General features: G+C 35.3%; 2 protein-coding genes across 6 annotated transcripts; both read left to right on the top strand.

Moving 5' to 3' along the window:
• Window positions 1–1,171: 1,171 nt before the first annotated feature.
• Window positions 1,172–8,853, top strand: LOC110094143 (auxin transporter-like protein 2). 3 transcript variants are annotated; one of them, XM_020819304.2, is made up of 8 exons: window positions 1,172–1,422; window positions 1,502–1,722; window positions 1,824–2,009; window positions 2,183–2,295; window positions 2,600–2,783; window positions 3,584–3,681; window positions 6,764–7,229; window positions 8,371–8,853. In XM_020819304.2, exons 2-8 carry the CDS (start codon window positions 1,534–1,536, stop codon window positions 8,590–8,592), a joined length of 1,458 nt encoding a protein of 485 aa, XP_020674963.1. In that variant the 5' UTR covers window positions 1,172–1,422; window positions 1,502–1,533; the 3' UTR covers window positions 8,593–8,853. The 3 variants fall into 3 exon arrangements, with proteins under 3 accessions (XP_020674963.1, XP_028551378.1, XP_028551376.1); XM_028695545.1 differs by having other exon boundaries at window positions 1,486–1,722; XM_028695543.1 differs by having other exon boundaries at window positions 1,173–1,722.
• Window positions 8,854–15,087: 6,234 nt separating this feature from the next.
• LOC110094155 lies at window positions 15,088–21,203 on the top strand. 3 transcript variants are annotated; one of them, XM_020819317.2, is made up of 5 exons: window positions 15,088–15,379; window positions 18,720–18,759; window positions 18,846–19,006; window positions 19,697–20,359; window positions 20,794–21,203. In XM_020819317.2, exons 1-5 carry the CDS (start codon window positions 15,170–15,172, stop codon window positions 21,049–21,051), a joined length of 1,332 nt encoding a protein of 443 aa, XP_020674976.1. In that variant the 5' UTR covers window positions 15,088–15,169; the 3' UTR covers window positions 21,052–21,203. The 3 variants fall into 3 exon arrangements, with proteins under 3 accessions (XP_020674976.1, XP_020674977.1, XP_020674978.1); XM_020819318.2 differs by having other exon boundaries at window positions 15,089–15,379; window positions 18,720–18,744; XM_020819319.2 differs by having other exon boundaries at window positions 15,089–15,379; window positions 20,740–20,854.
• Window positions 21,204–24,337: the final 3,134 nt, after the last annotated feature.

Raw genomic sequence — 24,337 nt, 5'->3', positions numbered from 1 at the left:
TTACAATCTTACATGGGGTTTGTCCAGTTGATGGTATGTTTGGTTGTATATCTATAGAAATTGCATCATCTTTATAAATTTATGTCTCCAAATCTTCTAGATGCAAATCTGGAGTTGGCTCATCATCAAGGATCCAACAGTCAATAAGTTCAATACTTGTGTAGTCCAAAGGATCATAACTTCTTTTTCTAGACGGTAACCTACAAAATTGTTATAAAATTTTTGATAATAACATGTACATCATCATGTAAAAAGATATTTAGAATGTTCTCAAATAATACCTATTTTTTAAATTGAGATTGTAACGAACATATACTAAATCATTTAGCCTTTGGTGCTCAAGATGATTTCATCTTTTTATGAATCTGCTCAAACACACTCCAGTTCCTCTCACAGCCTGATGAAGATGATGTCTAGCTAAGAAGTCTAATAGCCAATTTCTGTAGGTTTGGTGCACTAGAGCCAAACATCTTCCACCATTCATCTACCAGCCTGATAAATGATTTCGGTTCAGGTTCAGGTTAGGGATTTCGATATTTGATCCGACTCGAACCCGACCAGAAAATTTCGGTTCAGGTTCAGGTTAGGGATTTCGACCCGTTTGTAAAATTGGGTCGGGTTCGGGTTAACCCGAAAATCCGAAATCAACCCGATTTGACTCGTTTTTAATTAATTTAAGAGGGTTTTAATGGATTTTTATAAAATAACTAAATGATATTTTAAAAAATTATAAACGTTATTGTCCAAATTAAATTAATTTTGATTTATTTTAAATTAATTGAAGTAAATCTTACCTTAATTTGATTTAAATTAAAATAAATTGAATTAAATTAAAAAAATTAATAAAATGTACCTGAATCGGGTCGGGTTCGGGTTCAGAAAACCGACCCGTTTGTAAAAATGGGTCAGGTTCGGATTGGGTTGAACAGTGTTGAGTCAGTGACCCAGTCCCGAATCCGACCGGTGACCCGATTTAGACAGCTCTAATCATACTTCATTTTCATTGGGCTCTGAACTCGTCCAATGTCCTGACCTATTAATTTGCCCGTATTTACTGCTCTGCTTCGACTTTTTAGTTTTTATAGGCACTCATTAATCACTTGAGAAGGCGGCTTCATAAAGCAACAGCTCTGACATACAGTAAAATCGAACAGATAACGGATTCAAAACAGAGTAATTAGAGTTACTTCTGCTTCCTCTCCCCCTCTTATATAACAAGCAAACCATTGCAGCTACCACTGAGAGTCTCCATCTCCCTCTTCTCCCTCCTTCTTCCCGATTCTCATCTCTCCTACAGGAGAAATCCCTAAGCCCTTGATTCCACCCGTCTCGTTCTTCCCATAGCTCGGTTTCTTGCCCCTCCCCTGTTTTCAACCAATTCATTCATTACCATCAAGCAAACACAAGCAGAGTGCACCTCAAGTAAGTGCACCACTTCGGTTTTGTTGTTCCCTATATCGATTCACGAACTGGCTCTGATTCCAGATCTGTAAGAAATCAGAGAAAAGAAGTTTTGAAACGAAGTGATCAAGAATGGAGCCGCTGAAGCAGGCGGAGGAGGCGATCGTTGCAAGCAGGAGCGAAACAGAACTTGTCGCTATGGGGAAAGGCGATGATGAGGAAGGAAGCATCCGGGATGACCAGGCCGTGTTCAATATGAAGAGTATGCTCTGGCATGGGGGCTCAGTCTACGACGCCTGGTTTAGCTGCGCATCAAACCAAGTAAGAGACTGAAACTAGCTATATCTTGATCGATCCGTAATAGTTTTAGGGTTTTTTTTTTGGTTGTTGTTGATGAAACGTTCGACAAAATGCCGATGCAGGTGGCTCAGGTTCTACTTACCCTGCCATACTCGTTCTCCCAGATGGGAATGGCGTCGGGTCTTGTACTTCAGATCTTCTATGGCTTGATGGGTAGCTGGACTGCCTATCTCATCAGCGTGCTGTATCTTGAATATCGAACGCGCAAGGAGAAGGAGAACGTCAGTTTCAAGAATCATGTTATTCAGGTAACTATCAAACATAGGCTCCCTTTCTTCTTTTCCCTTTTTCCCTTCTCAGTTCTCTCCTTCCCTCTTTTCATTACTTCCCCTGCCATTGGGTTTCTCATTTGAAAATTACAGTAACACTATTTTGTGTACTATGTAATTTTTATTTTTGAACTATTTTTGCAATGCAATAGTGGTTTGAGGTGCTGGATGGGCTGCTCGGGCCCTACTGGAAGGCCATCGGTCTTGCTTTCAACTGTACCTTCCTCCTCTTCGGCTCTGTCATCCAGCTTATTGGCTGTGCCAGGTCTCAATCTTTTAATATAAATCTATTTTTTGCTGTAATTTTTAGATAAACATAATGAAAATGTATAAGACATCACGATTTCTTAAACTTACATCTTATTAAACTGTAAAAAATTTCTTTAATGCTGTCCAAACAATATCTCTCGTCCAGAAAAACTATCGGCAATTATTTTGAGTGTCTAAAAGGTCTCATTACAATAGCAAAAGAATACGATTAAGGACCCTTTGCTTAATTTTTTTCCTGACAATTTCTCTACTGGAATTACATCTTATGAATTTAACTCTGATTTATCTCTATTTTGCAGCAACATATATTACATAAATGATCGGTTAGATAAAAGAACATGGACGTACATATTCGGCGCCTGCTGTGCCACAACGGTGTTTATCCCCTCATTCCATAACTACAGAATCTGGTCCTTCCTCGGCCTCGGCATGACCACCTACACCGCCTGGTTCCTCACCATCGCTGCCTTCGTCCATGGCCAAGTTCTGTACCTTCTTTTTATACTAAATTGTCAATTTTGATCTTTATAATTGTTTAAATTACTCCTGATTGTGTGATTGTTACGTATATAATCAAAACTCCAAAAAGGGTTAATAGTTGGAAAGTTTAATTTTTTAATAAATTAGGACTCTACGTTACTAGGTAGATGAGTCATGAGTGATGCTTATTTTTTTTTATCTATTTAAGTTTTTATTTTGATACTAACACAAGTCATGTAGAACAGTAGAAAGGTAGTATAAATAACAAAAACTGATTTATTTTATAAATTTTTTTTTACAGAGTGCTTACCTAATCATTTCGCTGTAATTTCATTTCTTTGATATTTCAATTATTCTATGATAACTTTCTGACTCATATTATTCAAGATTATCTATAAGTTGTCTTCTATAAGTGATTTGACTATCTACAATAATGAGCAAAATAAATAAACAAAATTAAATTTCAAAAATTTTGAAGGAAAATGGGCAGATCATCGAAGTATTATGTGGAAGAATATTCGAACTAGCATATTTTTTTAAAAAAAGTGTCCAGCTTAGCTAGCTATGAATTTCAAAAATTTAACAAAAACTTTTAGGAAAAATGATCAAAAGGGATTCATAAAGTTGATCCCAATGACAGTGACAATCCCTTATTACAAGAATATATTATGATTGAAATAAATTCAAAGCTATTTTAAGTTCTTATACGGTCCTATTTATACAAATGATTAGTATCTTTTATGTACTAAATGTTATACGGAAATATGATTAGAAATATTTGTTTGTGTGGGTTGCGGATGCAGGAGCCCGGAGTTGCCCACAGCGGGCCGAAGAAGATGGTTCTCTACTTCACCGGCGCCACCAACATCCTATACACCTTCGGGGGCCACGCCGTCACCGTGTAAGTGCTCCTCTGCTCCCTACTGTTATTATTATTTTTAGTAGGTGCTGTCCTCTTTTGTATCCGCTTCTTCTGCTGCTTCCATGCCAGCTTTTGTTGGCCGCGTGAGGGAGAGATTATTGGGTTCCAACACCGAACACAGCTTACCGTTCAGTACTTCACAGTACTGACTAATACTGAACTCGGTACTGTGTACCGAGCTCAATACCGAGTAGGGGTGATGTTGCACATTTTCATTGGGCGTCGTCCGGTGTCCAAACCCAATAATTTTCCCCGCTTATTTAAATTAATATTTATGATATTTTTATATGATTTAAAAATTTAGTGTTATGTTAAAAAATATAAACATTTTGATATATTAAATACATATAAATATTTATGCATTATTTTTGTGACATTTATCTAAATCCTCAAAATTCCACCCATTTTCTGCCACAATGTCCCACTCCACTTGGATGAAATTTCCCATTAAAAAAGAAAAAAAAAAAAAGAGAAAAACTTGCACACCCACTTTCTCTTTAGGTGAAATTATTCTGTTGGGACGCTGAATGCCATCTGGAGGCCAAACTGAATACGCCACGTCACCCCCTGCTCGGCATCCGGCTCGGTACCACGGCTCAATACTGCTGATATGGCGCGTTCTAATCGGTCTTCGGACAATGAACTGCGTTCGGCGTCCGTACATAATAATCTTTGTTTAGAGCCCACAATATCATTCAAAGACGAGAATACTTATCCCGTAAAGAAAAATACTATATTACACCGTAGTCCCAAGCGAATTTTGGAGAGAGATAGGGTAGAGAGAAAATTTAATAATTTCATATGATTATATATTATATTCAATTTTAATTTTTATTCAACTCAACTTGCTAATTTTTTTAGATAATGAGTGGATAGTTTAGTATTACTCCAAAAAATTTTGAGAAGAGGTATTTGACTATTTGTGAATTTTTCCTATCATTGATGTCCATGTGACGTATTTGACAATTTTGCTACTGAATTGATATATATGCCTGGGTCCAATTTGCCTCATGGACACTAATTAATAATGTGCGAGCACATTAGCACAGGTTATGTGGATCCTGCTTATGCAGGTGGGTCAATCATCACCATTTAAGAAAAGTTTAGCTTAGTGTCATATTAATAATGGTGGAAACGGCTGATTTAGGTGGAACCCTAGATGTAACTAGGGTTGGTGCGGTGGTGCTGGCCCGCTTTAAATGCTGACCAGCTGTGGGGGCTCAGTTCAAAACTAAATTTAATGGGCCCAAAAACTTTCTTTCCCGCAACAAAGTAAAAGAAAAAGCATCCTTTAAACAAGGATTAATTTCGTGTTCATTATATATTTGAAAGAATCTTTTGAGTGGAGATGAACTTGGATAATGATTACAGGCATGAAAGGCGGAGTTTGGCTTGCTTTCTTGATCACTAGATCATACTTGAGATTAGCTAGCTTTATGGTTTTTTTATTTTTCTTATATGGGATCTCAGTTAGCTTGTAGTTGTTATTGACTGTTAAAATAATATTGCCCGATCATCTCTTCCACTGTCTTGCACTTGCTTGTGAAGTTTCTTACCTTGAACCTTGCTGGCCAGCCTCGATTCTTTTTCTTATTTTAAGAACAAAATGGTACCGAAATTGCACAAAGTTGTCCAAGGTAATAATATTCATACTGGTATGATTCCCTCTTCATGTGGCTCTTCTATTAGAATCAAATTCACAAGTTAGAGTTTTCTATTCTTTGCTTTTTATCTTAAAACTGCATGGAAAAACTTGCACTTTTCTGAAGAATGTTGGAAATTGGCTCCACGCGCTTACTAAGCATGTTCCTAAAGAAGATATTTCCCTCACGAATATGAATACTATCAGACAACTCACCCTCATTTTCAATTAACACTGGGTCAATTTCGTGAATAGGCACATCTTTTGAATTATAACTTGTATATATTTCTTAATTCTAAAAGAGCATAACTACTGATGCTCCTGTACTCACAATTGCTTGCATTTATATAGGAAATTAGCAAAAAAAAAAAAAAAAAAATCAAGCCTGCACTTCATAAGGGTCCAAATCATTTATATAGATCAAGCATCGCTGTCTACGCATGCAAGCGCAAATAATCATGCTTCATTGATTCTTATGATAACCCTAATTTTTTTTTCTCTACTTGATTACAATCGTTCTATGTATACATGCGAAGGACGTTTGCATTCATGAAGTGGGACATAACAGTCACACCTAAATTGTCCTCCATTACAAACTTCACTATCATTTCATGTGTAAAACTGTATGAAATAGTTTGTATCAATATATAATTGTGTAACTATCAGTTGCCAGCATGAATTTCTATTGCTACAGGAGGCTATTCCCATTGATTATTATTTAAATATCAATGCTATCAAAATATTAATATTCTCTATCAAAAAATTTAATGTTTGAGTCAATAGGAACTTTTTCCAAATATTATATGCCTGATTTGGTGTTTAGATTGTATGAAACTTGAATATCATCTAATTTGGACTTCATTTGACATCTTCTAAATAGGATTACAATTAAGTTTTAAAAATAAGTTTCATGAGTTTTGGCTTTGATCCATCATATAATTTTTAGTTGGTTTCATTGTTCAATTTTGTTGGGTGCTAGAATATTTTCAATGATAAGGATAGGGAATTTGTTCTTTTAACTTGGAACAAAATGTCTGCACACAATGAGATTTGTTAATGCAAAATTTTGGCATATCTGAGACATAATCTTTTTATATAAAAATTTTGTAAGGGTAAAAATCATGGTTTATAGTCTGGTTGAAACAGTTCTAGTCATAATTTGATATTATTAAGAACCATAATTGCCCAAAATCAATGCACTTATACAATATAATGGGAGTTGAAATACTAAGAAAGTCTTTCTAGAGGCAATGGAGGGAATCCAAGGATGTCAAAGTTGAGAACTGACATTGGATTATTTTTTACTCCCATTGTGTTTGCTTAGAGACGGTTTAACCGTATGAATCGTTGCCATTTTATTAGCTAACCATATTCTATAGATACGAGAAACCGAGTACTAATACTTTGTGATACGCACAGGGAGATCATGCACGCCATGTGGAAGCCACAAAAGTTCAAATACATCTACTTGCTTGCTACGTTATATGTGTTCACACTCACACTCCCATCAGCGGCAGCCATGTATTGGGCGTTTGGCGATCGGCTGCTCGACCACGCCAACGCCTTCTCGCTTCTGCCCAAAACGGGATGGCGCGATGGGGCTGTGGTTCTGATGTTGATTCACCAGTTCATCACCTTCGGCTTCGCTTGTACGCCACTCTACTTTGTTTGGGAGAAGGTGATAGGCATGCATGATACTAGGAGCATTGCACTTCGCGCCCTTGCTCGCTTACCGGTCGTCATTCCGGTGTGGTTTCTTGCCATCATCTTCCCATTCTTTGGCCCCATCAACTCTGCTGTTGGAGCGTTACTTGTCAGTTTTACTGTCTATATCATCCCTTGCCTAGCTCACATGATCACCTATCGCCATGCTTCTTCTCGCAAGGTATGCAATATTCTCCTTCTTTTGCACATTCTAATCATCTTTTTTTGTCATTTAAAAAAAAAAGAAAATTTAAACCTATCCAATCACATTCTCATTGTAAAGATATTGTAAGAGGAATTCCTTAATTGAATTTTGTGTAAGGATGGATGCCATTGTTAAAAAAAAGAGAGAAGAGAACTATTTTGATTCTCTTTTGAAGACTTGAATGAACAAAATAGTCTTTTAATGTAGTTGGCGGTCATTTTGATCATTCATAAAGAGTAATATACCCTTTTCTAAAAAAAAGGAGAGATTTTACATAATTGAATTTATAAAGACATCAAAACTAATCTTTAAGTTATATAAAAATTCATATATTCATTTATTTTGTCAATGAACCCATCTGAGTTTTACATAATGTAATCTCAATATTTCCCCCAAATAAGCTTGTAAATCACAATTATCATACTATTCAAATAGGTGAATCACTAACTTTTGTATATAGAAGACTTGACAACGGCTGCTACATAGCTTGTGATGTAATATTTATATAAATTAATAAAGTTTTAATCTTGTTTGGAGATTGAAGCATTATTAAAGATAGAAATTAACATATTTCCGTCGGCATATGCCGTTTCTTTGTGTCACCGTGCACCAAATGTTACAGCTAGCAGAGATTTATGTGAAAAACCTATATAGATAAAGTCACTAACAGGACCAGAACTTTTCTCTTGGAAGTTCATCCGTATCGCCTACTATCACACTGCCCTTTTCTGAAGGATTACCAAGCGCATTTATGACCTTTGCCCTACCTCGGATGGAAGCTTTCCACCAACCTTATAATTCCTTTTTATTTAGCATAGTAACGTAAGCCCACTCCATGTTAAAATGTCTAGTGGAAATTACCTCTAGCCAAACTTAACGGTAGCTAAGATTAAGGCTTAGTTTGGGACGGTTTTTTTACTGCTGCTTAAAGCTGCTTTCTAGTACAAAAATTGTACTAAAAAGCCGCTCTAAGAAGTGGTAAGAAAACCGTCCCAAACGAAGCCTTATTCTATCATAGTCAATCTTCCATGAAGTTTCACTATTTCTTTGATTCCAAACAGTGATTTTATGCTCTTACATTTTGTGATTCTAATTTATTTGATTTTTTTTCTTGCAGAATGCAGCAGATAAGCCGCCGTTCTTCCTGCCGAGCTGGACCGGGATGTATGCGGTTAATCTATTTGTGGTGGTGTGGGTGTTGGTGGTTGGGTTTGGGTTTGGTGGCTGGGCTAGCATCACTAACTTCATCAGACAGATAGACTCTTTCGGTCTATTCGCCAAGTGTTATCAATGCACAAAGCCGCCCACCTCTACGCCGCCATCGCCTAGCCACCACTGATCGCCATCTTCTAATGACCATTTCTTCGAACACGGGTGGCCCTGTTGACCTCACAGGATCAGCCTCTCTGAGCCACAATTTGTGCTACTGAGTGTGAATTATAAAGTTTAGATTGTCTATTGGGTGATTGTGTATGAAATCATGCTTGGTTTGCCAATATGTAATGTTCTTTAATATTAAAGCGAAATGATCAAAGAAGCATTGAATCTGTTGATTCTGTAGTCTCTTCATTTCTTTAAGGCATTGACATGTTACCTCGTAGTACTTGATGCTTTGTAATTCAATAAAGCAAATGATGAATAGGTTCTCTTGATGGCGTGGGTCATTATTACAGTCGCATTCGTATGCCTTTGGATAAAAGCAAGGGTTTGGCTGTCTGCGCGCAGGTGCAACCGAGCCGGCAAATTTTGCAGAAGCATTGCTTGTTCTCTGTTGATTTAGAATGGATTCAATGCAAGAAGAGCGCCAATTTTATGATTTAAACCTTAAATAGCTCTAAGTAGGGGTGTAAGTAAGTCAAGCCGAATAGTGAGCCAACTCGGACTCAACTCGATAAATGGATCATGAGCCGAGCTCAATGAGCTAACGAGCCAAATTTGAGCCCGACTCGACTTGACTCAGCTCAAGTTAATGGTGACTTGAGCTCGACTTGACTCATTTACCTCTATCTATAAGTGTGTGGAATTGGGATGAATTATTCTGTGCGGATGCCAAACGCCGTCCAGAGCCCAATGAAAATGCGTCACGTCAACCCGTACTTGGTATTGCTCGTATTTGATGACATGGCAGCACCTGATTGACCTCTAGACGGTAAGCTGTGTCCAGTGTCCACACAGAATAATCTCTCTCTCTCTCTCTCTCTCTCTCTCTCTCTCTCTCTCACACACACACACATGGGCGGATCCACCCTAGTCTTAGGGTGGGCAAATGCCCACCCTCAAAAATTTTTTTTTTTAATATTTATAGGAGATTTTTTGGAATATTTTGAGTATTTTAGGCATTTTGCCCCCCCCCCTCAAAAATTTTTTTTGTCCTAATTTTATCAATCCTAGGCATTTTTGTCCATCCCCACAAAAAAAATTTTTTTTTGCCCACCCTGAAAAAAGAAGCTGGATCCGCCCCTGCACACACACACACACACCCAAATCTTCTTCTCTTCACTCTCACTTCACATGGGCTGCACGTTGCTAAAAAATCCTTGCGTCCACTAACACAGCTTGGTTTTTCCATTCGGTGAGAATCCTCTGCATGTTGCGTACAGAGAGCGGCCACATGAATCAAGCAATTATAAAATCCAAAGAGTTATCCTTCTTTGTTTTTCTATTTGGCTGAAATGGTGTCCAATCTATCTTCTCCTCTCATCTCTTTACTTTAAAGGCTCTCACATGTCTTCTAGTTGCCCATTTCTTGGCTGTCTGTACTCCCAATATCTTGCTAGCTCTTATTACGTTCCATTTCTGATTATGGCAAAAGCTAATTGGTCAGATTTAAGCTTTAAAGAACCTTTGATGTTTCTATCCATTAAAGATACTAAAGATCACATGCATAATATCAATCCATTAGTTTAGTGCTGCTATCTTTTAACAGAAACGGCAACCACCATAGCTTATAATAATGATAATAAAGTGTATGTTAATGCAAGGTAGCATGTATGAGAAGGTTTCTTGTTATTTTTTATGCCTGAGGAAGAATTCTTGTACGCATTTTACTATTAATATGTTTTTTTGTTCTTGTACAAAATTCGAATATCAATATTCCTCAAAAGTTATATTATCCCTTCAATTATTTGCTTGAGTGGAATTTCAAAAGGTTTAAATATGTTGATATTCCAACACTATATAGTGATTACTTGACCCCTTATCACAATCTTTTTTATTATTATTGTTATAATATGTTAGAGCGTATAATATTGATGGTGCATCATCATACAATGGTGAAGAGATCGAGTGTTATACTGTTATTACATGCAAATAGATGATTGGTGGCGAGGCTATTATAAATTATCAAAAGTTGAGGTTAGATGATCACATGCAAATAGATTATTTGTGCCGGTTTGTGCTGACCCGGTGCGTGAATATTGCTAATGAAGGATTTAAGATCCTGGATGCCGTTACATAGCTCCTTTGAGAGGCGTATGAAGTCCACCCTCAGTTCATTTAGTTGTCGAGTGACGCTAGCTTGCACTGTCCACATGACATCGAAACTTAAAATCTTAATTGCTTCTTTTTGTGATCAAGTTTTAAACTACACATAAATGAATTGGGTGCAATTATTCTACTTATGACCCATAAAGTAAAGAGTTGCTAGTTTCATGTTGAATATGATTATGTTGTATTATTGTTTTAGACCTCAATATCATCAATTCAACTCAGTAGGGGGTTGCAGGCAGTAATGCTCCTCCTGCTTGTTTATTTTTAATATAGTTGTACAACATTGCATCATTGTATCCATTAATGTTGTGGCACCTAAGGCACTGTAGGGTAGACTCTGAGATAAAAAGTGGAGCGCTGCAACACTCCAAACCTTGGTGATACAATTTGAGTCCACGCCAAACAAAATAATTCCTGAAGTGATTTGAAACCAATTTTTTTATCTCCTTTGGTGCAAAAACTTCATCTTAACTTCCCCAGTATGTTATCGTATAGCCAACATGAGGGGTGTTTTGACATACTAGGAAGAAATAAATACTAAGTATTTAGTTTTGGGTTGAATAAACACTTGATATATGTCATGCCACACCACCCCTAATGATGATGACAAGCTAAATGGTGGCCCAAATCTTCAAGATAAATAAATAATAAAAATTTGAATTATATAGTCAAATTCATACCAATAATTATGAGGTCAATAATTATCATGATCTAAATTAATTAGCTTGTCAGATTTTTATCAAAAGTCTACATATTAGTATCAATAGGATGTACTTTATCAAAATTAATCAATCTATCTATATAAATCTCAATATGATGGAGCTATGTAAATCTCTATATTTTTCATTAAACATTTACAAACAATCATAATCTATTTGTTAAGTGTAATATCAGTATGCCCCCCTTCTTAGTGCTTAATGATACACAAAGGTTGACAAACACAAATCTTTGGATAACAAATAGAAAATAACATGGACCTAACTCCATTGACCAAATTGGATTGCTTTAATCTATTGATGATTATCAGATCACACATTAGTTTCCATGAGAGCAAATTTCAAAGAAAATCTTCTTTTTTGAAGAAATCTCCAATTGTGCTCATAGGCTACTTTCAGTCACATCCAACATGAAAGAATTGATGGGTATGCTCTTCCATTATGAACTGTTCCCATAATGCAGCCCATTTTCATTTAATGGTTGAAAGCTTAGGCTTCATTTGTGATCGCTTTTCTTAAAATAATGTTTTAGTACAAAATTTACTAAAAAGCTTCTTTATGAAGCATTAAGAAAGCCGTCCCAAACAAAATATTAGAACCAGAAGGCAGTGGCTGAACCACGTTTTTTATAAGAGAGAAATTGCCCCTCCTAAAAAATTATCTTTCCCCCCCCTAAAAAATTGTTTTGTCCTAAAATGTCTATATATTTCTTCAAATTTTGTTATAATATTTTCTTTTGTCTGTTTCATGACAATTTAATTACACTTTTTTTCTTTATTTTTTTATACTTGATATTCTAAATTCTAATATATTTTAAGTATATTTTATATTAATATTATTTAAAAGAGTCAACTCGTGAGCTAATGGTCGAGTCAAGGTTAGCTCATTGAGCTCATCTCATGAGTCAATTATCAAGCAGAGCTCAATCCAACTCGCGAGTTAACTTAACTCACTTACATCGGGATGGAGCCTCTGTCAAAATTTTTATACTTTTGTGATTTTAAAATGATCATTTTGCATGGCTTTTATAAATGGTAAAAAGAAAAGGCACACAAAATAATTCAGACAAAATTTGGATAATTTTTTAGGTAGAAAAATACAGTTCAATTTCTGAAGAAGAAACCCCTAAACCCTGAAGAATCAGCATAACCAATCGGTGGAATCTTCAGTCAAAAAAAAGTTGATGATAAAGACGACAGATTTGAGAAAAGAGTAACAGAGAATTAAAGGGATTAGACATACTCTTCAGAATTTCATTCTTCCAGATCCAATAAATAGGAATAAGAACTTGACTTGGCTGGAGAGCCTCATCATAGACCAGATCGAATAAGAAAACTGAAGAGAGATGCCTGAAGTAAGTGAAATTATTACGTGCGGTCATCGGACGTCATCCGGAGGCAACTCAGGACGCGCCATGTCACTTTTTCGTTGTGTATTGATACTATGTATCGCTGTGTACCGAGTGATTTGGCGCATCCATATTCATCTCCGGATGGTCTGGTGACCACATGTAATAATTTCTCTTGAAGTGATGAATACACTAAAGATTAGTCTATGTTAGTAAGTAGAGGTATATATGGTGTAAACCGAGTTGAGCTCGTGTTTTCTCTGTTTTAGGCTTGAGATTGATTGAATTGATTGAGCTGAAGCTCAAGTTCTTGAGCTTGGTTGGGTCAAACTAGTTCATTTTCTTGGGAAAGAGAGATGACGGAGGAGAATTTGAGGAGCGATTACAATGAAAGGAAGTGAAGAAAGAAAGAGAATTTCTGGAGAGAAAATTGATGACTAGAACTTGAAGGTATATATTTTTTCTTTTATAATTTTGTAGACAAAACTTCATCTGTTCATCATAATCAATGCCGAGAAGATCAACAATGTTATTTTTAGTCGCCCTCGATCATTTCAGAAATTGAAAGAAGGATATATGAGCCATTACCATGCGAGAAAATTTGTTGCAATAAGTGCTTGTTATTTGGAAGTTGAGGGAAATGTCTAGGAAGAGGTGTTGCAGCTGTTAGAAAACTTTTCCCAGTTATGGAGAAGGCTATTGATAGACAGCTTTTCCCTTACTTTTAAGTGCTTTCAAATAATTTATGCTCACACATGTGGTTCCATATTACAAATTAACAAATGAAACAATGAGGCCTTGTTAGAAGGATTAATTGTGTTTTAAGCTAGAAGTTGGGGCCAAGCGTTTGTTTATCTTTTTTAATTCTCATCTTATTATAATTCCGGTGAATGGAGACTATAAAGAAACATGAAAAAACTTTGCAATGGTATTTGTTGGAAGACAAAACTGGATAAGCATTTTTGAGTAATTCAAATAAAATAAATTACAAAAAAATATAACCAGTTTGCTGAGTTACTCCAAAATAAAAAATAATTACAAATAAATCTAATAGAAGAAGCAAAGAAAAGTTGGAAGAAGTTGCTGTAAGATGGGTAGATTCATTCATTAAGCGCTATTTGGTTTGAAGTTAAAATGGTGTGAAGTATTTCAAATGGATGGATTTTAAGAATATTGACGTTTGGTTTTAAGCAAAATAAATAGAGTGTAAAATATTTGTGCATTTAGAATTCACCCTCTAATTTATTTGGATGTATTTGAAATTTCTCAGATTTGGACAAATTCCAAATACACCATAGATTCATCGTCTTTGTCGGAGTCAACCACTACCAGCTTCTGCTGTTGTTGAGCACCACCGACCATGTCTGCCACAACCGACCGTCGACCATAGCCACCGTCAGTCGCCACCGCCTTGATAGTATGTGTGGAATTTAATTGTGTCGATCAATCGGGTTGTACTATTATCTCAGACCTCAGTTCAATTTCTCATGCTCACTAAGAAGGTGTGGGGTCCTCTAAGTTCGATACTGCAGCACTATCAGCTCTAAATGCCGTACTTCACTTTCCTTCGAGCTCTCATGCGATGCCCTAGTATATTTTTCTCTAGACTCTTTCGTGAATCACAACTTATGTTGTATGTGGCAGAGCTTATGTCTATTTTTAAATTTAATTATTAGTTTGAATAAAGTTCAATAAATATTAATAGAGTTTAATTATTAATATTTACAAAATGCACTTACAGCATGGGCATGCAATGGGGCTTATATCTTTTGGCGGGATATAAAAGCATACCATCTTGTTCCATTTTATTTATATATGGAACATTCAAAATTAAACTTTAATATTACATACATACCACTCATAAATCAATTTCATATCAAATATGGGCAGTAGAAATATAATGTAAGGGGTGATAGGATTAAAATATGTGTGACATATTTGATATTAAAGTAATATAGTGGTATATATATAATATTAAAGTTTTATGTATTAGATATGCAAATATGATAATATAGTGTGGTATGCATGTAAATCCCCTTTTTTAATTTGTTTATATTATGAGATATTAAAAATATATATATCATTGAGATAAATTTTAATATCATTTATATTATATTGAGATTTGTATAATATATGCTATTAAAATGATGCTCTTAGTTCAACATAAATTAAATAAAGGGCATTTAACTTAATAAATTTTAGAAAATACAACCTTGGGACACGTGGCAACCTCGCCGCCCTGAACTCTCACTCCCTTGGAACCGCTAAAACCACACGAAGCGGCGCTCACGGCCTGCGTTTCAACTCTGCTCTCTTTTTCCCGTCAAGAATCAACGGAAACAGTAACAACGGTGATTTGAGAGATGGATTCACTCATGAGCCATTTCTCCGCATACTTACCGGCACCGATGAGCCGCGGCTGCTCTTCTTCGTTATCTCAGCGGCGCCCTCTCGCACTCTCGAGTTTCTCCTTGTTTCAATTCATCCCATTTCACCGAGAGATCGACTGCTCAGCCTCGCCGTTGGTTTCCTTGGAGAAGAAGTTGTTCCTGCTGCCGTCCTGGGTTCCCAAGGCAAGAAGCCATCTTCGTTTTCGCCTCTTGTTTCAATTTGTAATATGAGCTTTCTTTCTAGGATTTTGGCATTCTACAGTGGTTTATTGAAGCTTTCTCTGGTTTCGATTCCTTCTTCTGCGCCTTTATTTTTAATTGAATCCTTACCAAATAAAGAATGCTCCTCCACTAAGGGTTTAGATTTAAGAAGCAGCTTCATTAGCATTTAGATCCTTGTAGGTTTTCTGTCTTTTATGAGACGGCATTTACACAAAGCACCCCACAGGATTGACCAGAAAAGGAGAGTGCTTAAATATGATATCTAATAGGTTTGGCGAAAGATGATGAACGGATGGAAATTTTGTTCTACTATTACATCAGGGATGCTTATTTTTCTATAAAATAGGACAAAACGAAATAGCATATAGGAAAAGGTATGTTTTATGTTAGTTTTTATGCTAAATTTCTGCCTTCTTGTACTCCATATCAAAATTTTTAGTTCAAGTTTAGATAACTATTGAGATTGAGAGACTTGTTGAATGCTAGAAGTTGTGTTGGTAGAGAGATAGCATGAGTAATGTTGTCTATAATCTTGGCTGCAAATGTAACTCACACACGATAAAAGAAATAAATAAAATGGGCAGAGAAAACATGTTTTTAATGCAGCAAATTCGAAAAGGAAAAAAATTGTTGGGCTTTGCACGATTGAAACAACTTAAACTAATAGTATGGCCACAATGGGTTGCACTTCCATAAACCAGTGGAATTATTACACGAGAAAAAATGAGATGTTATTAGTATCCTTAGTATTGGTGATGCAATGAGACGAGTACGAGCATTCCTCTGAGAGACAAACGATGAAGAAAACCACGATGGATGGCCGGGAAGACCCTCCTTGAGATGTAGATGATTTGACTTGAATGACATAACCAAGGCAACACAAGGTCATATTGGCCATTAAAATTGGTTGAATGAGTCCTTTCTTAGAGGTGGAGATGGCATGAATTGAAAGCAATTTCAGGACAATTCAAGAAGGTAATGGAGGCCACCAAAGATGACTAAATTGGTTTTTCTCTAGATTTGGTGATGAAGTGATTCTAGAGGTTATTTCATGGATAACGACAAAGGGCAGTTGGGACAGTATGTCTCTTTGAGGAAAGGGAGATTGGATGATGTCAATTGGAGACTAAAGGTGATTGGAGTAGTCCCTCCGATGAGATAAGAGGGGATTGTATGACTCGATGTCAAAGGGCAATAAATTGAGGGGGTGGATTAGAGATAGAGTACTTCTATAGGCAATCGAGACAATCATCTTGATCATTGGAGGTCAATTGGATAATCAATAATGAATGGTGAGGGGAGAATCCAAGATCATTAAAATGGTCAAGAGTACTTCGATAGGCATTCCTCCACTTCAACCATCCAACTTGAATTCTACTAATAATATCCCATTTATTTCACCATCACTCTGAGCAAAAGACCTAAGATATCTAAAACATGTATTCTTATTAATAACTTGATCACCCAAAGTCACAATCCCCCCCCCCCCAATTCAACTCCCTCTCTAGTCTTATCAACAAGAAGAATATCATTAGCAAAAAGCATACACCAAGGTACAACCTTTTGCAAATGTCTAGTGAGGACATCCATGATTAAAGCAAAAAGATATGGGCTTAAGATTGATCCTTGATTTAATCCAATTGAAATAGGAAAATACTTAAGGCTGATCCTTGATGTAATCCAATTTTCATAGTGGATTTCTTGGTGTGGTGTAGCTTCGTGATTTTATTTTTCCTATTTTGGGTTTTTTCACGTTTAATTCTTGTGTACTTTATTTTTCCGCTATTTTTCTTTCTTGCTTGTTTCGTCATTGTGGTGTTATACTCGTCCTCAACACCATCAAGAGGGGATTGGTTGAATGACCCAAAGTTGATGATGTAGGGAGCATTCAAAAAGAAATCTCAAATAATGAAGGGTGATGCCACCCCTGGGCCAATCTGATCGCCTCACCTGGGCAAAGCTTAGGTAGGCTATTGATCGATGGCTAACAATAATGGTGCGGTGATACCGTGATAGTCATGATAGATGAAGTCTTTGATCAAAATGTATATTTTTGAAGTTCTCAGTTTCATGAATCTAATCAAGCTGACAAGTAAAAAATTTGAAAACTTTGACTAATTGAAATTATTTCAAGAAGATCCATAGATGAAAAATAAATCACTAGAATATGATGGTGGTATATAACCATTTTTTTATTTGAAATGTTCATCTCCTTGAGAGTTATACAATACCACAAATGGCTCATTAAATGGGAGCTTTTAGAGTTTACAGGAACTCCAGAAAGTTTAGCACTACTCAATTTAATTGCATGAAAAAGTGTGCATCTTTCCTCTTTCGAATATTATAGATGTGTTGTTCATGGAGAGAACTTTCTCGAGGCCAATCTAGCATTCCCTTGGCCGACCAACGAGGTGATTAAAACATGACAACTATTCATGTGCACATGTCCTATATGCAAACAAGAATGAGATATTTTGGGTCAATTTAGCTTGGACCGGTTTGACCCCTAAATACCCTCATATTCTGACAATTTTGGTGTTGTTGAAATCATCTTAATGGGATGAATAACTATAAATTTTTGTTTGTTTGGACTTTGGAGTTTATTTTGTTACAAAATTCTTGAAGCAATTAGTTCAATTTCTTAAGAAGTTATATTACCAAGTATTATGAGAATTGATTTGATGCATCTCAAAAGAAGAATGTGTGCACTAAAGGTATATCTAGGTATTAAATAAATGGATTACGAAGCCTTTAATTATCGTTAGTTATTGTATAATGATCACAGATATCTAAATTTAATATAATTATATCAAGGTTCAGAATTAGTTTGCTATTTTTTTTTTGTATTAGCTAAGAAGATTCTGAGGAAGTGAGTAACATCTATTGATAGAAATGATAGATTAATAAATGATTAGGTTAAAAAGGATGGAGGGAGTAACATCTATTGAATATAAATTTGCTGAAAATGGACTTGCGTGGTTTGGGCATGTATGCATGTTAGAAGGTGCACCATTGTGGAAGATTAATAATGATGAGCAGATGATGATGATCCCTGTAACTTTCTTGACCGTTCACTTTTAAAAAAAAGTACTTTGACCACATTTACTTCTTCTTTTTTTATTTACAAATTAAATGCATAGGTGATACAAACAATCTACTAACTTTCTAATTTTATGAAACCATTGTGAATAATTACAGAAGGATCCTTTGATGCAATGCTTTCATTAAATTTTCAGTTAGAGTATTTTGATTCATAGACCTTAAGGCAATATTGCTGATTTCCTAATATCCATCTCTACAGGCCGCCATAGAATCTGCTTATTCTGGTGAGATCAAACACTGTAAGTAATTATATCATGTAAGTACGTGTTTCTTCATTCTGTTGTTAGTTGTGGTCTAAGATCTAGCATTTCACGTCGCTTCTCAGATCAATCCAAAACGGCACATATCAAGTTCATTTTGCAGAAAGCATGCCAATTTGGTGAGCAATATCTTCTAGTTGGAGACGACCCCTTGTTTGGTTCATGGGATCCAACAAATGCAGTTCCTTTGGATTGGTCTGATGGCCATGCCTGGACAGCCGAACTGGTGAGGGCGAGCAAATTTTTTTTCTGTAAACATTTATAATTTCGTCATCTTTGTTGTCATCAGAAATAACCCTTAATAGAGGCCTGCTTTATAAATCCTCATTTTAAATTCCTTTTCCTTTGAGTGATATATCAGTTATTAACTCTTCTGCTTAATTTTTTTTTGTTTCTATCTCCCTATTCAAATGTTTCCTAATCTATATAGCGTAGTAGATCTACCTGTATTTATATAACATTTATTTTTAAGTTTTCATTATATTTTTTATTAGATAATACTCTTGAGATAGCTCCAGTGGCAGATAAGATTAGAGAGAGTTGTCTTAGATGGTTTGGTCGCATAAAATGGCGGCCTTCTAATGACCTAATTAGGAGGTTAGATGTATTAGATTTGGTTTATGTTAAGCAAGGTAGAGTTAGACCTAAAAAGAGTTGGTTAGAAGATATTAGAAATGATATTTTTTTATTAAATTTAAATGATAATTTGACTCTTAATAGGACAATGTAGAAAAAAAAGATTCATGTAGCCAACCTCATGTAATGGGATAAAGACTTGATGTTGTAATTGTTGTTGTTGTTTAACACTCTTGAGATACTTCTCAAAACAAGATGCAAATATAAAAAATAAATAAGTAATTTAAGGAAATAATTAATCTGATAATCATTCTACTAAAATCTTCGTTTTGCTAACTAGGATCTACCTGTTGGAAAGATTATCCAGTTCAAATTTATACTCAGAAGTTTATTAGGACATATCATTTGGCAACCTGGCCCTGACCGGAGGTTGGAGGTGTGGGAGACTGGAAAGACCATCATTATTTGGGACAACTGGGAGGATCCGCAGAAGCTGACAATAACGGAAGAGGAGATCACATTTTCTCCAGAAGTGATCTCCTCAGAAAGCAACACTGCACCTCATGAGCAAACTGTGAATGACTTGAACAAGGTGGAAGAAGGGATCTCCACAGAAAACAAAACTGGAATCCATGACAAAGCTGCAAATGACTTGAACAAGGAAGAAGAAAGAGTCACCACTGAAAGCAAAACTGGCAGCCATGTCAAAGCTGCAAATGACTTGAATAAGGAAGAAGAAAGGGTCACCACTGAAAGCAAAACTGGCAGCCATGTTAAAGCTGCAAATGACTTGAACAAGGAAGAAGAAAGGGTCACCACTGAAAGCAAAACTGGCATTCATGTCAAAGCTGCAAATGACTTGAACCAGGATATTCTTGACGAGAATCTGAGCATGCATAGTGAAGAGAAGTCGAAGAGTCTTGAAGGTCCTGTTCTGGTGCCTGGTTTGACATATAACAATGAATCCGGGTCAGGAAAAGGCGGCGACTACAACCCACTGCAGGTATATATTTGAAGAGTCGAGCCTGTCCTTTTAAAATTTAATGCTTTTAATGTGTGTGGTGATCATGTCGCTTTGCCAACCTACTGATGGGGACTAGCTCAAGTGGAACTCACTTAACAGTTGAATTGATCCAGGGGAAAAAAATTTTCTGTTGCTATTTCCTAATAAATTTGATGTATAATTTCATTCCCTGGATTCATTCCCTTGAGTTCTGTTTTTACGAAGTAGAAAGCTTAGAATTCATAAGGATCGCATAGCCGTTGATATAAAGTGTCAGTGTGATAATGCAAAGTAATCTTACTTGAACTAAAAATGGGTAATTATCCTTAGCTTTGCTTCTAAGCTATACATCTTGGTAAATTAATTCTATATGTATACAGATTCAATACAGATCTTAACAGCTTCTTCCTTGTTCTTCTTTCTTCGTGGAAAAGCATGGAGAGCTGGATCTGTCAAGAGGAAGCCTGCTAGAAAAAGAAACCATGAGTTCATTAGAAAAACAACATGGTGATGGTGGCAATGATGATGATGATGATGAAATGGCAAAATCTGATGATGTTCTGCCTGAAGAAAATAATCCAGAAAAACTGTCCAAACCACCATCAACAAATAGCATTTTAGTTTTCGACTACATGTGGATTCAGAAGTTCATTTCAGGTCTGGGTTTTGGCACCAAACCACCTCGTGAGTGAAAGTTGCTTTGTTCAAATGTATAGACTATAAGCTTGTTTTTTTAGTACATGAGATCTCAAGGTTTCAAACCTTTTTGGTAGCATTTATGCAACATAAACATGTACACTGGTAATCTCCTGCATTCTTTGTATATTAGCCAATTTGATGTTTATGTTGAATGCTTGGCAAGGCGTTCTTTGATAAATTAAACTAGCTCATGCATTGTTATGGATACAATTTAGCAAGCTTCTATTCTGATAATACTAAGGCTTTGTTTGAGATAGTTTTTTTATTATTTTCTAAAGTAATTTTTTAGTATAAAACTTTTTAGTTTAAAAAAAAATTTATATTAAAATATTGCTTTAAGAAACAGTAAAAAAAACATCCCAAATGAAGCATAAACTGTTGCATAATGCCATAAATATAATGTTCTTTGTTGTGCTCAAAGTAAAATGCTTCTATTTTGTGAGTTTCTAAAGTACAATAACAACAACATTAAGTTTTTGTCCCACTACGTGGGGTTGGTTACATGAATCTTTTTTCTCCATTGTATTTTATTAAAAGTCAAATTTTCGTTTAAATCTAATAAAGAAAGACCATTTCTAATATTTTGTGAGTTTCTAAGTATTATTATTATTATTAATTAAAACATGTATAATTGTGATATGAATGGAAAATGAATATCCTGGCTATCATTTGTAATCCCAGAATTTCTCAAAAAAAAAAGAATACAGCAATAACAATAAGCTTTTATCCAACTCCATGGAAAAAAAAAATGTAAAAGAAAAATTTTAATGCATATTTATATAATTAATTGGTATCTTCTAAAGGAAATTATTATCCAATTACTTGTTTCATGAATTATTATAATGCTAAGATAAATGTTTTGTTTGGATCGATTTTTTTATTATTTCTTTTTTAATGCAAATTTTTAAAATTCTAACTAAAAAAAATTGTTTTAAAAAAATAATAAGAAAGCTATATCAAAAGGAGCTAAAGTCACCACAGACTTCTTGATAACTACTGAATAGCTTGATCGCACTCTTAAAAAATGCTGCAGTTTAGCCAACCACAGTAACCAGAGAGACGCGAACATATGCATACTCTAATAAAGATCTCATAAAACTATTCAATATTTGAATAAATATGTAATTGATTTATGCTCTATTTATAATTAATAATTATTTAAATTATATTTCTATTTAAATACAAACAACTTGGCTAATTTTTGTAAGAAAAAAAGCCAATATTTCATTATGGTATTTACAACCAATATAGAATCTTAAATTTTAGAGATTTTGCTTTATTTAGCTTTGATGTAGCTCTTACTTGTCATCTGTGTATGTATAACATATGCTTTAATTTAAATTATCATTTTAATGGGAACATTAATGATAAAGATGAGTATAGTGAATGGATATGATGTATTTATATGAATATTTTTTTTGAGAAAATTTAGATGTCTACTTATTTTGTCATATGTGCTCTAATTTATCTGTAGTTATCAAAGGCCAATATAAGCTCATAAAGGTTTGTTCATAGATTTAACTAAAATTTTAAATAGTATTGCCTTTAATTTCTAAGATCTTGGTTCAAATTACATCAAATAAGCATCAATTGAGTACCCAAAATAATAAAATATATCTGCAACTCTTTCAAGAAGCAAATTCAAAGAAATTGCTACCATTTAGTTCAAGTTAAATAAAGTGTAAGAGATGATATGTTGAGGGAAAATTTGATCTCAACTAACATAATATTATAATTAACTCAATTATTTTAACATGTCACCTATAATACTTTCTTTTTGTTATCGCTACGATGGATATGAAAACAAATGCATACAACTCTCCTTAGCCTACTAGTGGTGAACTTAGGGTTCCAAGAAAGAGATTTTGGTTTGAAGCTTGTATACGTGGTGTCTATGAGTTTATGATTTAATTCACAACTTACGATTTAAGTTCCAATATGTTCCTCAGGAGCAATGCTAGGGTTGAATGCTATTGTCCCTTAGGATAAGAATGCTTCTCCAAGTACCTCATATGTAAAAGCTAAGTTTAATTATTCATTATTAGGATGATAAGAATCATGATATATTATTATTATTTATAAATATAGTTTATATAAAAATATATATATTATAAATTTAAAATATGTGAGAAATTCATTTTTATGCAAGGATATAATTTTCAATCTAGATGATGATGTTAAATTTAGAGAGTTTGAGAGAGAAAAGGCTTATTTTTATCAAACAAAACTATCCCTATTTATAGATCTATATAAGATGTCTTAATAAAGAAGCAAATAACTATAGAATTATACATAATTGCCTTAATATTATCCTTCCTAAATCAGCCATCCAAATATAGAAGGAGATCGGCACGATCCAGGTGAGCCTTCCACGGATTCCCATGCTGGTCATGGGATCAAGGGCAAGGGGATGGCTGAGATTTAACAGTGTGATCCATGTGAGCCTCCCATAGATCACTATGTTTTCGTGGGATCAAGGGCCAAGGGACAGTTGGGATTTTAACACTCCCTCAAGCTGTGGAATACAGATATGATATTCCCAACTTAATAATTAATCCCAAAAAAGTAGAGTTATCAAGTCCCTTGGTGCACCATAGAGTTCTCCATTTGGTCAAAAGTTTGAGAGAAATTAGCTTCAGATATTGCGGTGGCGAAGGGTAGCAATGAAGGAAGCAGGATAGTAATGAAAGCTGCATTGGTTATAGATAGGATAGCAACCACTAGGGAAGGCCGATAATTAAGGTATGTTATATGAAAAATCTATTTTTAGGGTTGCGGCAACCTTCAAGGATAATGATAGAAAATTATGTCTCAAACGGATCAGCACTTGGCATGCAAATCTCCTCCTGTCTGATCAAACCAGCCTTCAACCTTATTCAAATTAGTCGTCCAACTACACCTGAACACTCCTATTCGATAGACCCCATACATGTGCACGCAAGGCCTATGATCCCTCTGATATGATCGCAGGAAGGAGTGTAGGTCTTTCACTCTTGCTTGTACGTGCCCTAGACCTTCACGAGAGTCGACTCTGGATGCACTTGAGAGGAGCTGTCATGACCCGACCCGATCCGGGACGGATCCCGCTCGCACCGGGCCGCGACAAAAACTTTTTATCCAGGATCTGGCTTTGGAATTTGGTTACTGAACTGAATCTTCCAAATTAATCAACTCAACAGACACACAAACACAGAGCCACTATGAATCATCAAACACAGCGGAACAAAACATCTATATTTTCATTTTCCTCAAAACAATCATCTACAGATACAGTACATG

Source organism: Dendrobium catenatum, unplaced genomic scaffold (assembly GCF_001605985.2).
Source record: "Dendrobium catenatum unplaced genomic scaffold, ASM160598v2 fragScaff_scaffold_71, whole genome shotgun sequence".
Classification (NCBI taxonomy): Eukaryota; Viridiplantae; Streptophyta; class Magnoliopsida; order Asparagales; family Orchidaceae; genus Dendrobium; species Dendrobium catenatum.
The sequence above is the reverse complement of the archived record's forward strand: the minus strand, read 5'-3'. Positions and strand labels throughout refer to the sequence as shown.